The 12,279-nt window shown below is 31.6% G+C and overlaps 5 protein-coding genes across 5 annotated transcripts, besides 1 other annotated feature; 4 read left to right on the top strand and 1 right to left on the bottom strand.

The window, feature by feature from the left end:
* Positions 1 to 18: 18 nt before the first annotated feature.
* On the top strand, positions 19 to 1,718 carry TVAGG3_1002840 (coiled-coil domain-containing protein 151 family; the record flags this gene model as incomplete). The annotated part of the gene is made up of 1 exon (XM_001306765.1): positions 25 to 1,695. The coding sequence occupies one exon, from the start codon at positions 25 to 27 to the stop codon at positions 1,693 to 1,695; it is 1,671 nt and encodes a 556-aa protein (XP_001306766.1).
* Positions 1,719 to 2,160: 442 nt separating this feature from the next.
* TVAGG3_1002830 (ATP-dependent RNA and DNA helicase family) lies at positions 2,161 to 5,361 on the bottom strand (the record flags this gene model as incomplete). Its single annotated transcript, XM_001306766.1, has 1 exon — positions 2,161 to 5,361. The coding sequence occupies one exon, from the start codon at positions 5,359 to 5,361 to the stop codon at positions 2,161 to 2,163; it is 3,201 nt and encodes a 1,066-aa protein (XP_001306767.1).
* Positions 5,362 to 5,478: 117 nt separating this feature from the next.
* Positions 5,479 to 5,884, top strand: TVAGG3_1002820 (vesicle-mediated transport; the record flags this gene model as incomplete). Its single annotated transcript, XM_001306767.1, has 1 exon — positions 5,485 to 5,865. The coding sequence occupies one exon, from the start codon at positions 5,485 to 5,487 to the stop codon at positions 5,863 to 5,865; it is 381 nt and encodes a 126-aa protein (XP_001306768.1).
* A 375-nt stretch (positions 5,885 to 6,259) lies between these two features.
* TVAGG3_1002810 (C-terminal autoproteolytic domain of nucleoporin nup98 family) lies at positions 6,260 to 7,456 on the top strand (the record flags this gene model as incomplete). The annotated part of the gene is made up of 1 exon (XM_001306768.1): positions 6,260 to 7,456. One exon carries the CDS (start codon positions 6,260 to 6,262, stop codon positions 7,454 to 7,456), a length of 1,197 nt encoding a protein of 398 aa, XP_001306769.1.
* A 418-nt stretch (positions 7,457 to 7,874) lies between these two features.
* Positions 7,875 to 8,797: a mobile genetic element.
* A 1,984-nt stretch (positions 8,798 to 10,781) lies between these two features.
* Positions 10,782 to 12,254, top strand: TVAGG3_1002790 (uncharacterized protein; the record flags this gene model as incomplete). Its single annotated transcript, XM_001306769.1, has 1 exon — positions 11,178 to 11,792. The coding sequence occupies one exon, from the start codon at positions 11,178 to 11,180 to the stop codon at positions 11,790 to 11,792; it is 615 nt and encodes a 204-aa protein (XP_001306770.1).
* Positions 12,255 to 12,279: the final 25 nt, after the last annotated feature.

Genomic DNA, 12,279 nt, shown 5'->3' with positions numbered 1-12,279 from the left:
AAAAAATACGTTTAGGAATTCAAAATGCGCCGGCAGAGTACTACTCCTCAGAGCGCACGTAGAAAACCATCAACATACAATGAGATGGAAAGCTCACCAGACCAAGTACGTAAAAAGGAAACAACAGAAGAACCTTCCGTTGCCCCAACATTTGAAGCTGAATTAGCTCAAATCAAAGAAAATGGCAAAGATATCAAAGGAAAAACAAATCGTAACTTTTACAATTCCATTGTCGAAAGAATTGAAAATAACGTAAAAGTATTAGCTGAATTAAGAGCTGAACATTCTTCTTTAAGAACGAGACTCAGCGAGCTTGTTGAGGCTAAGAGAAAGCAAGGAAGAACTTCAGACCTTTCAGGTGATATCCACAAGATGCAAAAATCCGTTAACAATCTTCAGAGGCAAATTGATAACGTTAAGCATGATAAGGAAGCAGCAATCAATCGCCAAAAGGAATTACAAGTCATTTTGAGCAGTTTCGAGAACGGTGAAAAATATAACAACCCTGATGCAAATCAAATCACAACACTTAAAAACAAACTCGAGAAGGCAAACATAAAGATATCCGAAACAAAGCATCTTATGAAACTTTACGACAGAATTATCACTCAATTCGAAGAGCAAAAGTTCAGCTGGAATACATTGATCCATGATAAGCAAAAGGAAATTGATAAGCAGAATCGCGACATCTCCGAACTTAATCTTATTAAGGCAGAGTCACAATACAGTAAGAATGCTGCAGCAACAGAATACAAGAGAACTTATGAAGAAATCGAAAGGAATCGTACTCAACGTAAGAATGATATCAATCAAAAGAAGGAAGCTATTAAAAAGGAATCATTGTATCTTCATGAAGGTCTTCAATCAGAGGATTCACGCAGAGTTCGTCAGCATCAAACAATTTCTTCAGAAAAATCTTTGATGAGAACAAAACAAAGCAAGGCAAACAAAGAGAAGAAAGAGGAAAAGATCAGATATTGGCAGAACCAACTTGATCGCATCAATGAGAAGTTCGGCACAACTGATCCAGATGATATCAAGAAGATGATGGATGATAGAGAGAGCAAACAAAAGAGTCTTAAGCAACAGATAGAAGACTTGAACACAGATATCGAAAATCTTAAGGATAACCGTGATAACTTACAGATGCTTGTTGAGCAGAAGGAGTTCACACAAAGTCACGGCGTTGGCGGAAACAGATTACTTGTTGAAGGTACAAAACTTCATGACAAGAAAGTTAAAGAGCTTCAGGAATTAAAGAGAACAATTGAAGCTTTCCAAGAACATCAATCAGCAGTTAATGCCGGCTGCTTACACCTTCTTGATGTCATGCAGTTAGTCATTCCAACTGAAGAAAATCCACCAACAGATCCAGTTGAAGTTCTTAAATACTGTACAAACCGTTACAAGAAAGTCAAGAAGATTTTGGATACAGGCAAGCCTGAAGATGGCAATCTTACGCCATATATCAACAAACAAGTTCTTGCTGAATCTAGACAGAATCAATCTATTGACTTGGCATATGTCGATAGCTCTCAGAGAATTCCTAAGAAGATTATCGAAGGATATAAGAGAAACAAGGAAGTTAAGAATGAAGAAACTTCAAGAGTTCTCACAAGACAGCAAGTTAAGATGTTTGCTGCTAAGCAGGCTGCGGCTAACGGTCCAACAATCAAAAAGCCAGTGTTTAAATAAATTTTATTATATTTTTGAATGTATTTTTTAGATATTTTTTATACGTAATGATAAATATCTTTACAGTAAAACAATTATAACATAATTACTTGCGAATTGGTATAATGGATGATTCTTCAACTGAGTGTAATCAATCTGTATCTTCATTAATATCAACCATCTTAGCCTGAGCAGTTAATTCAGTTTTCTTCTTGATGTCTTAGGCCGTCATCGAAGAATGAACGGCCAGAAACAACAGTTGCATGATCCAATTCCTCTTCATTAAATTATCTTAAAACTTGCCATCAATTAACTCATCAATTTAATGAGTTGTTATTATAACTTGCAATACCTGGTTCCATAGTTCTAAAATCTTAATAAAAAAACAAAACTCAACTTAATAATAACAGTTTTGTTCAACAAAGGGCATTGATAAAGTTCGCTCTTTATATTAAAGTCATTATTCATGCTTATAAATACCAATATTTATTCGAAATAAAGAGAAGAAGCAAAAATAATATCTCTTTTGACCAATTCAGTTGCCAATGAGAATTTTTCGGATAAGGCCATATGTCCCATAAGTTTTGCTGCATTTGAGAAATCTCTAAGGCATTCATTCACTCTGTTGATTGTTCTGACGATAATTCCTTCGGCGACATCTGTATAATCTGTAATCTGTGAGAATGAGCTTCCTAGAGCCCATTCATAGACCACATGGCATAAAACAGGGTTAACGTTTTTCTCAGAGAAATCATCTTGAAAATCTAAAACTCCAAACATAGCTTGCTTCTTTTGTAAGTCATCAGCAATATTATAGCAAGTATCTAATGCATCCGGAATGTTCGGAGGAAGGATTCTCTGTTCCTCATATGAATAAACTCCTTCACAGCACAAACAAGAGCATAAAGCAGCGCATTCTTCTGGCGGAAGGTTCTCGAAAACGCCGCTAAATAATATTTCAGTGGCTAAAATCTCGTGAACTGTTGTAATTTCGATTGAAACTCTTCCTTTTAACAAAAGAATGTTTTCGTTATTGATGTATTCCAATTCTCTGAGAACATCAATATGGGCATCAAGTAATGGCTTGAATGCCAAGCTTTCATCATGCATTTGGTGTTCTAACTCTTCTTTTCTATCCAAAAGCTCTTGCTGCTTATTGTATGTGCACAAATGTGACTTAAGGAGTGAACAATTAGCGCATGGAGAGGATCTGACCGCGTCATAATATTTAATTAATTCATTTGAAGCCTGAGCGAAGTCAAAATCACTTGTTGCAATGACTTTTGTCCAAATGAGAGGTGGCTCGTTGAAATTAATCAACATTCTTTTGATATCTTCTTCATTCTTTCTTTCTTGAGATTTTGTTGGTTTTGCGAAGATTGCACCGATCTCATTCGTTGAGAATATGATTCTCTCGCCAGTCTTATCAATACCTGCTATTTTCTCATCGTTTATGACCTCTCTAACGCAAACTAATTGAGGTTTTTCATTTAATAAGAAAACAACTCTTCCTTTTGTCATTTGCTTTAATATGGAACGATTGTCAACCTGATCTAACAACCATTGGTTGATATTCTTCATTTCGTCAATGTTATATCCGAAATTCGTCATATCTTCAATATCTTGGATCATACATTCGATTGGAGGAAGGTTGGATAATTCCTGTTTGGTATCATTCAGTTGTTGGACCAATTGTGGCATCATTGATTGAATTAAATTCGCACTTAACGATCTCCTCAACAAATCAACCATTTGGATATCTCTAACCCTCAAAAGGTTAAGTATTGTGTTGAATTTGAGCTTGAACTGTGACTGAAGAGCTTCAGTTTTGCCTTGGAATAAAGATGTGAGATATTGGAAATCTGGAACTTGGTCGAAACACAAAATAACGGAGGTTCCGACCGAATCCAGGCCTCTTCTACCTGCACGACCACTCATTTGGACGTATTCAGTTGAAGTTAAACTTGCAACTTCTTTTCCATTGTATTTTTCAAGGGAAACGAAGGCACAGCTTCTTGCAGGTACATTAATACCCATAGCAAATGTAGATGTACAGAACAGAATCTTGATATAACCATCAGCCAACAAAATTTCAACAATTTCCTTTAAAATCGGTAAAATTCCGCCATGGTGGATACCAATTCCGTTCTCAAGGAGTTCGAATGTCTTTTGGATTTGTGGCAAATCCCTATCTTCTTTGTTTAATCTGGATAATGCTCTTCTACAAAAGCCTTTTACGTGATATTGCTCTTGTTTCGTTAAGAAGCATTCGTGTTTGACAATATCGGCCAAGTCTTCGCACATTTTCTGTTTGAAACAGAAAATTAAAATCGGCATTAAATTTGCTTTTTTAATTGTTTCAATGAAATCATTCCAGAAGAATGGATTATATTGGCCAAATGGATTTTCTTCATGTGTTAAAGAGTTGCAGGCATAAAGATATTCCAATTGATCAACTCCACAACCTGGTTTCGATACAGGATATAATTCATAACCTCCCGTATATAGTAGATGCTCAAGAGGAACTGGTCTGAACCTTTGTTCTTCAACGTAAACCATTCTTTGCTTAGTTCTTCCAATCCAATCCGCAATTTCCATGGCATTTGGAACAGTTGCAGAGAGAAAGACCATGTTTATATGGAATGGTAATAAAATAATTGACTCTTCCCATACAACACCTCTTTCGTCATTAGATATATAATGACATTCATCAAATATGACACATTCTACATCTCTTAGGATATCTGCACCATGGTATAACATAGAACGTAAGATTTCCGTTGTCATAATTAAGCAGCTTGCATCCCTATTTATAGAAACATCTCCTGTAAGAATTCCAACGTCATCAAACTGTTTTTGTAAATCGCGGAACTTTTGGTTTGACAAAGCTTTGATCGGTGATGTATATAATGTTTTCATTTTATGAGATCTTGCTAATGCAATTGCATATTGAGCGACAGTTGTTTTTCCTGCTGATGTTGGAGCGGCGACAAATACTGTTTGACCTTGTTCAAGGCGATACATTGAGCGAATTTGAAATGGATCCAAAGGAAATGGAAAAGTAAGAGATGGATTTGGAACTTCTGTTGCAAATTTTTTATGATCCCAGTCATCTTTGATCGCATATGACTTAATTTGATCTGTTATTTGTTGTTTTGATGCTTGAGGTGCGGCTGTTGGGTTAATTGTAGGAAGATCTGGTAAATCTGGTAATGATCCATCTTGTGCTTGCAAAGTTTCTTCAGAAAGTGGTGTTGATAATAAATTCGTACCTGTTTCGAGTGCGAGTAAGAATTGTGGGAGTTCTGCTGGATCGGCTATGGCTTTTTGTGCAAATCCACCTGGAGTAAACGCTACACCGGTTGCTGCACCACGGTGGTAATCGTCTATACTGCTGATTGGTCTATTGATTGAAGAATCATCAGCTGCAACTGATGCAATTGGTGTATCATGATAAGATTCGATTTCACCAGTAATAACATCTCTCACTGGTTCCATCATCATTGTTGGTGGTGTTATTTCGAATCTAAGTACATCAGGTTCGTAATCTTGAATTTTTGGTAATTGAGAGCCGAAATTTACATAGTTTAGAGGGCCTGCTTGAAATGGTGGGTTCAAAAGATCATAACTATCATCGAATTTTGGTATTTTTACATCATTGAGAAGGAAGTCCAATGAGCTATCCATTCTCAAATGAAATAAAATGAAAATTTTGTCTTCATATAGAGTGTTAATCTTTTTGGAGTCTAAATATTTGATTCCTTCAAGAAGATTTTATACAAGACGATAGAAAATTATCTAAAGAAAAAAATGAATGATCTTGAAGTTATTGGCGGAGGTGTAATATTTGGCGGTGTTATATTCTTCTTACTAGGCATTTTTTCAATGAGCACCGAGTTTTTAATTACAGCAAACATTTTAATTCTTCTTGGTTTGAATCTTTACATGCATGTCAAACAATTTTTCACATTTTTAATTCAGAAGGATAAGTTAAAGGGAACTATTGCATTCTTTGCTGGAATTGCTTTGGTATTCTTAAAGCACCCAGTTTTTGGAATTATCGCGGAATTAGTAGGTACATACTGGCTATTTGGCGGATTTTTACCAGCTCTTCTTGCTTTGTTAAGCAGAGTTCCAGTTCTTTCAATGATTTTACCAAAATCCTTCGGTAAAAACGAAACACTTCCTTAAAAACATTTATCCCTTGTTACTTACTAGTACTATATATTGTAGTAAAAATATGATTAATATAAAACATAATGAAATCTTTTAATTTATTATTCATTTTCATACTTCACTAATTTAAGTTTTTGTACTAAGTGCATTACAATGAGGCCTAATGGTTATATCATTACTGTCATATAATACTCATAAAAACCAGATAAAATTATTTCCATAAGAATTTATGAATCTTTTTCGATAACATTTTCATTTTTCAATTCCTTATAAACAATTATGTTTAAAGGTACGATTTTTGGTTGATAGAAGTATATGTCTCTTCAATTAAAAATGTTTCCGTTTTAGCATAAAAATTGAATTAAAAATTCTCTATATACCGGAAAGAATTTTGGAAATTTAATAGAGCATGTGTGCATTTGCTGGAAATAGCGCTTTTGGTCAAGCAAAAACAGGATCAGCTTTTGGTGCAAAGCCAGCGACTACAAGTTTTGGTGTTGGTGCGGCAGCTTCAAATAAAGTAGAAGAAAAAGAAGTGACAGATGAAAAACTTTCATGGATAAGATATTTCAATGCAGCTAAAAAAGGTGAAACTACAATTGAGAAAGCTTCAGGAGATCCTTCTCAAGGAGAAATCGCAATTACTTCTCTTGATCTTCAATTTCCAGAAGGAACTAAAGAAGATCAAAAATTAGTTTATCTTGTTGATGGATATCAAGATGTAACACTCGAAGAACTCAGACTTTTAGATTACATTGCAAATAAAGCAATTAATATTGATTCAAAGTTCCAATATGCAGATGAATTAGTTTCTCATAAGGTGATGAAAACAACTGGTTTTGGAGCTAAACCAGGTACAACAACAACTATGCAAACTTCAGCTTTTTCAGCTGCAAGTCAACAAAAACAAGTTACGTTTCCCAAAGATTTCTTACCAAAGGCTGAGTCTGTAGTTCCAGAAGTCTCTTCAAAGTACTTTATTCCATCATATCATCAATATGCAAATAAAACCGAATCTAATACGGCAGATTTAGAAATGGGACAACTATATCAAGAATCTACAGATTTAAACGATAATTCTACATTGTTTGAGAAGAAAATTCCAGCAACAGAAATTCCAATTGAATCATCTCGTTCAGAAGCTATTGTTATTCCATCTTCTGCCTTCCCAACTAATTCCCAACCATTTCTTAGTAATGATAGCCACGTTAATCCTACAAAAATCTCTGTAAAAGCAGAAGTAATTAACTTTTTCAAAGAAGGAATAGCCTCCATAACTCTTGTTCAGAGTGGTCTCAGCTTTGACTCATTTACGAGATCCCAGACATATATTAGCAACTGTTTTGTTGATTTTGGCTCAGATATTAATCCAAAGTGCGAACAACCATATGCATTAATTACATTTTACGGAGCATGGCCAAAGGACAAAAATGGTGTAAGAATGCCATCTCTTTTTGATAATTCTTATGAAGATTTGTTAAAACGCTACTGCCAGACACACCATTTGAATTTCTTGAACTACAGATCAGATATAGGAATGTTCACCTTTTATACATCATTCCCTATAATCAATGGTAGCAGAATGACTGAATATGATATCCCATAAAAATAATTTTTTTTTAAAATAGAGATTTATTTGAATAAAGTATTGGTATTTAATATCTGGATATTTAATTTAATTATAAATGACAAAACAATAAAGATATGATTTTTTTTTAATTTAGAGAAAGGATTTTTAATGAATGGGCACAGGGTTATATACATCTTTGCAAGGTATCTAGGAAAATTGATATTTTATAATTCCATTTAAATTTTCATATTGCACAAGATAACATCTTCGAAATCTTGAATAATGATAGGCATAATATTTATTTATTGATGATATAATCATTGATATTATAACTGAAACTTAAAAATATGAAGGAGTTGGTTAGATGAGGAAAAGACTTTTGATGGGAAAGAGATGTATAAAGGAATTTATTTGAGAAAAATAAAATATAAGATCTATAAAAATCAGATATTAAAAAGGTAACTAAACTCCTTTCGCCGATCCGATTTGCTCCATATTTAAAATATAGCTTGCATATGTAGAAGAAAAGCTAATTTTGAAGTACGCCCCAAATCCACCAACAGGATTTCGAGCTACTAAAAAGGTACTTTTAAATGTGATTTTTTTTATAAAAAATTAAATTTATTTTAAGATCAGACTAAAAACTAATTTTATGGAAAATCTATATCGACAAATTTATTACTTATTGGGTATATAGATTTTTTGATTATGGCGATTATGTCTGATATGCTTCCAATAAGCCAAAACACATTTCATACTGATTTCTATAAAAGGTATCTTTATTATAGAAGTGTAAGCTATATCTGTTTGTTTTTTTATTATAACAAATTCAAAATTCTCTTATAAGGACTAGATGAAATCTGTATTATTAAATCATTAGCTAAATGAAGGTTCAAATAGAAAGTAAATATCAATTTATATGATACTGAAACCAAATAGTTCTTTTAATAAAAGATAACACGCTGAAAATTATTGAGTATTTGCAAATCTCAAAAATCTATTGGTGAATTTGGCTCAACTTTTAAAATTATAACATCCATATCAAATCATAAAAGCAGACAAAAATTAAAGCCAAACCTATCGGCCAATTTTTTTTTGATATTTTGATTTTTGAGGTATACTTTTAAAAGTGGATTTAAAGCACTTATGAAAAAACATTAACTTCTGTCGTTATGATTATTGATTTAGACAATAATGATTTTAATCTTTGATTATCAAAACACTAAAGTTATCTTTTTAACATTTTCTTGGTAGCATTAACTCAAGTCTAAAGTACTATTTTATGTGGCACTCTTAGAATTTTTGTATTCATTGTACACGCTGAAATAGTACCATTAAAGTTATGGCGGACTTTGAAAAAATAGTTTGGTCACCTTTGATATTAAAGAAAACAGAAAGAAAATACTCTTGAAAATTTGGGAAGAAATTGGATTATAAGTATATAAAAGAGAATGATATTTTAGTTTATTTAATGATAGGGATTTTACAAATGATAGCCGAAAATCGAAGGAAGATGAGAGAAAGGTAGGGTTGTTAAAAATATCAAAAATTAGCGTTTTGAAGACACCATGGTGTCTTATAATTTTCCCTTCCTTATTGGCGTGTAGAAATAAATGCGCCAATAGATTGAAGAAGAAGAATTGTTTTTCTCTTAATGAACTTTAATCCTTTTGATATAAGAATATTAAAAACATTAATATAATTTCGATTTCGGAAATTAAATTTCCAAATTTTTTGTCGATTTCGGAAATAACAGGATTCCGCATCCAACACGCAACAACAAAACACAAAACACACTTTTTGGTTCTTTCATCGTTTTAATCGTAATTTATGTAATACATGATTTGGATAAATTTTACAAAAATAGAACCTATATTATATTCTTTTCAAAGATTCTTGCAAATCATCAAAAATAATTGTATTTTAAAAAACGATCAAATTATCCTTTCTTTATTTTAAACTTAAATTAGTTTTTATGATTGACTAAAGCTATCATATTTATTCATCATTAAATAAACAAAAAAATAATATTTGAGAGTTATTTCAAAAAAAAAACACATTGAATTTATTAATTTGTCTCAATTTCAGTATTATAAATTTTTATAATTTCAATATTTTGAAATACACTTTTTAATATTTCAATATTTATGATATTTCAATGTATTAAGTGGTCTCAAATTGAGCTTCTCAAATATAAGTTGGCCTATTCAAATAATAAAATTAAATAATATTTAAAATAATAAATAAAAGTGATTGAGGTCATAGCAAAACAGCTGTTTCAGTCATTAATTCTTAAAAATAAAAAGGGTAAAAACTAAATACAATGGGTAAAATTCAATAGTGTCTGTGCTATCGTTCAATTTGAAGGTGTCTTTTGAAACCGCAAGACACATTGAATTTTTGAATAGTGTATTATGGTTTGACAGACACCAATGAAAAAAATAAAATGATATTTATTTTAAATATATAAGATCCTTATATAAAATATAAATATTTTATCGTTTTATTTTCTTGTTTTAGAAATGTTTTTTATTGAAAAATCAATAAAACTAACTCCAAAATAAAATTTTTGATTTAAAGACACTATGATGACACCAGGCAAATCTTCCAAGACACCTATCGTCGGGAATCTAACAACCCTAGAGAAAGGATACAATTGGCAAAATTGAAATTAATTTATTGAATTGAATGGAGGAATTGAAATACATAAAATGGAAAATTATATAGATAATACAATGGAGATATATGTAATCAGGATGATTAAAGGAAAAAATAAAAGATTGCACGGATAAAAAGCTGCAAGATAAATATAGCATTAAACAATAGAGAGGATTAATTTTAAAAGTATAAAAAATAATATACTGTACGCTGATTGAATATATTATAGAAACAATTGAAAGAAATATTTACAAAATTAATAATGACTTTTCATTAATCAGAAAGAATTTGATTTGAAATGAGAAAGTTAATGAAATTAATAAAATTTGAATTAAAGATTTGTTTACTAATAAAAATTAAATTCTCAAATCTCTGAAAAATTAGATTTTGGTTATGAGCAAATGCTATTGATATTATTTATGATTTTGAAATCTAGGAAAATTAAAATTTATGTATCAAACTGGTAACGTTTATGATTTTGCATGTAAAGTAAATTTGAGTATAGTAACATAGGTTAGACTAAAATTATTAAATTGTGCGCCGCTACTTCTTAAAATTTCCAATATTCAAAAGTATGAATATCCCCTGCAAAATTGCATGCTTATTTCATTGAATGAACATATAAGTTTTACATTCATGAGACAAGATTAACTTAAGTATTCAAAAAATAAATTTTACTTTCAAAAAATTGTGATCGATCTAAATTTTGAGAATGCACATTTACTCATTTTCAGAGCATTGATAAATCCTTGATTCCTATTTCACACCAGCTATTACATTGTTACATTCTATTGATGTTGAATTTTTTTTCTAAATAGGTTACACAAAAAATTGACTGGTCTTAAACATGAACGTACTTTTGAGTTACATTTGTTGGCCAACATAAAAATAAGATATTCTCTTCTTTATCTCGTTTAACATTCTATTTCAAAATCGTCAGTTTTAATTTAACTTTTCTGAATGCAATTCAATCTTAAATTTGTTGAGATATCTAATGTGCTTTATATATTAAACCAAACATTTTCTCTTTGCAAAATTTTTTTCTGCGGCATATTGATTTTTTTAAATCACATAGATTCTCATTGTTTTTTCAGATACCATGCAAGAGAAAATCCTCCTACCACCCATTTCAAGTCTAGCCCCTCAGATTGTAGCAGAACCACAGTATGCAATGCCAGAATACCAGCCTGAATCGATTTATCCTCAACAGGTTCCATCTTCCTATATGAGTTATCAATTGTGTTCGAACAACTCCAAGAGAAGGCCAATGAATTTTACAGTCTTAGAAGATATTGCAATATTGAAGGCTATGCGTCTTTATCTCGGAAAAAACGTTAGCCTCAAAATTCCTTGGTCTTTTTGGCAGTTTTATCGCAAATTTACAGGATCTCAGAGAAGCGATTCCTCATTGTATCATCATTGGAACGGAGCAATGGTGAAAAAATACTGTAATTTTATAAAAGACGGCCGAATTGATGAATGCATTTCTTGGGCAGAGAATTCCTGCGAATCTAAGGAAATCAAAGCTGAACTTGAGTCAGAAAGTGCTCAGCCAGATCAAAGAATGCTTATTCACTCAAGATCTCATCAAGTTATGCCATCTTCTTACTTCCATTCCGAGGTTAGATCTCCGTTAAATGCGGCTATGCCAAGACAGCTTACCCACTTCCAATCTTGCAGAGATGTTGATGTTGCAAGAATGCAGTGGTTTTAATTTTATTATATCATGAATATTAAACATGTATTTGCCCATGTAATAATTACAAATCATATTTTATTTTTTCTAATACCTGAATGCATTTCTGCCCAAGGAAAAATATTGAAATTGTTGAAATGCACCAAAACTTTGATTTAAATAACACCTGCATTTCGAATCTGTTGTTCATGTTTAATGTTCAAATTGGGGACATGCAATGACTGTAATTCTGAAATTTAATTTTTGAAAAGAAGAATTCATTTCTAAACTCGATCCATTCAAAAATTTGAAATTTGAATTTACTTGGGAAAAGTAAAAACATCCTTATTATATATTAGTCTTATTATGCTAATTCTTTGATTTCAGCATTTGATGTAAATATCTTTTGATTGAAGTATTCAAAAGATTATCAATTCAAAATATATCGTAATCGGTGCGTTTGTGGAAATTAAAACCGATATTATTTTTAATACATAGCCGATTGATACCTTAAAAATTTTTCGTT

Source organism: Trichomonas vaginalis, chromosome I (assembly GCF_026262505.1).
Source record: "Trichomonas vaginalis G3 chromosome I, whole genome shotgun sequence".
Taxonomy (NCBI): domain Eukaryota; phylum Parabasalia; order Trichomonadida; family Trichomonadidae; genus Trichomonas; species Trichomonas vaginalis.
This window is presented reverse-complemented; position numbering and strand designations above follow the sequence as displayed.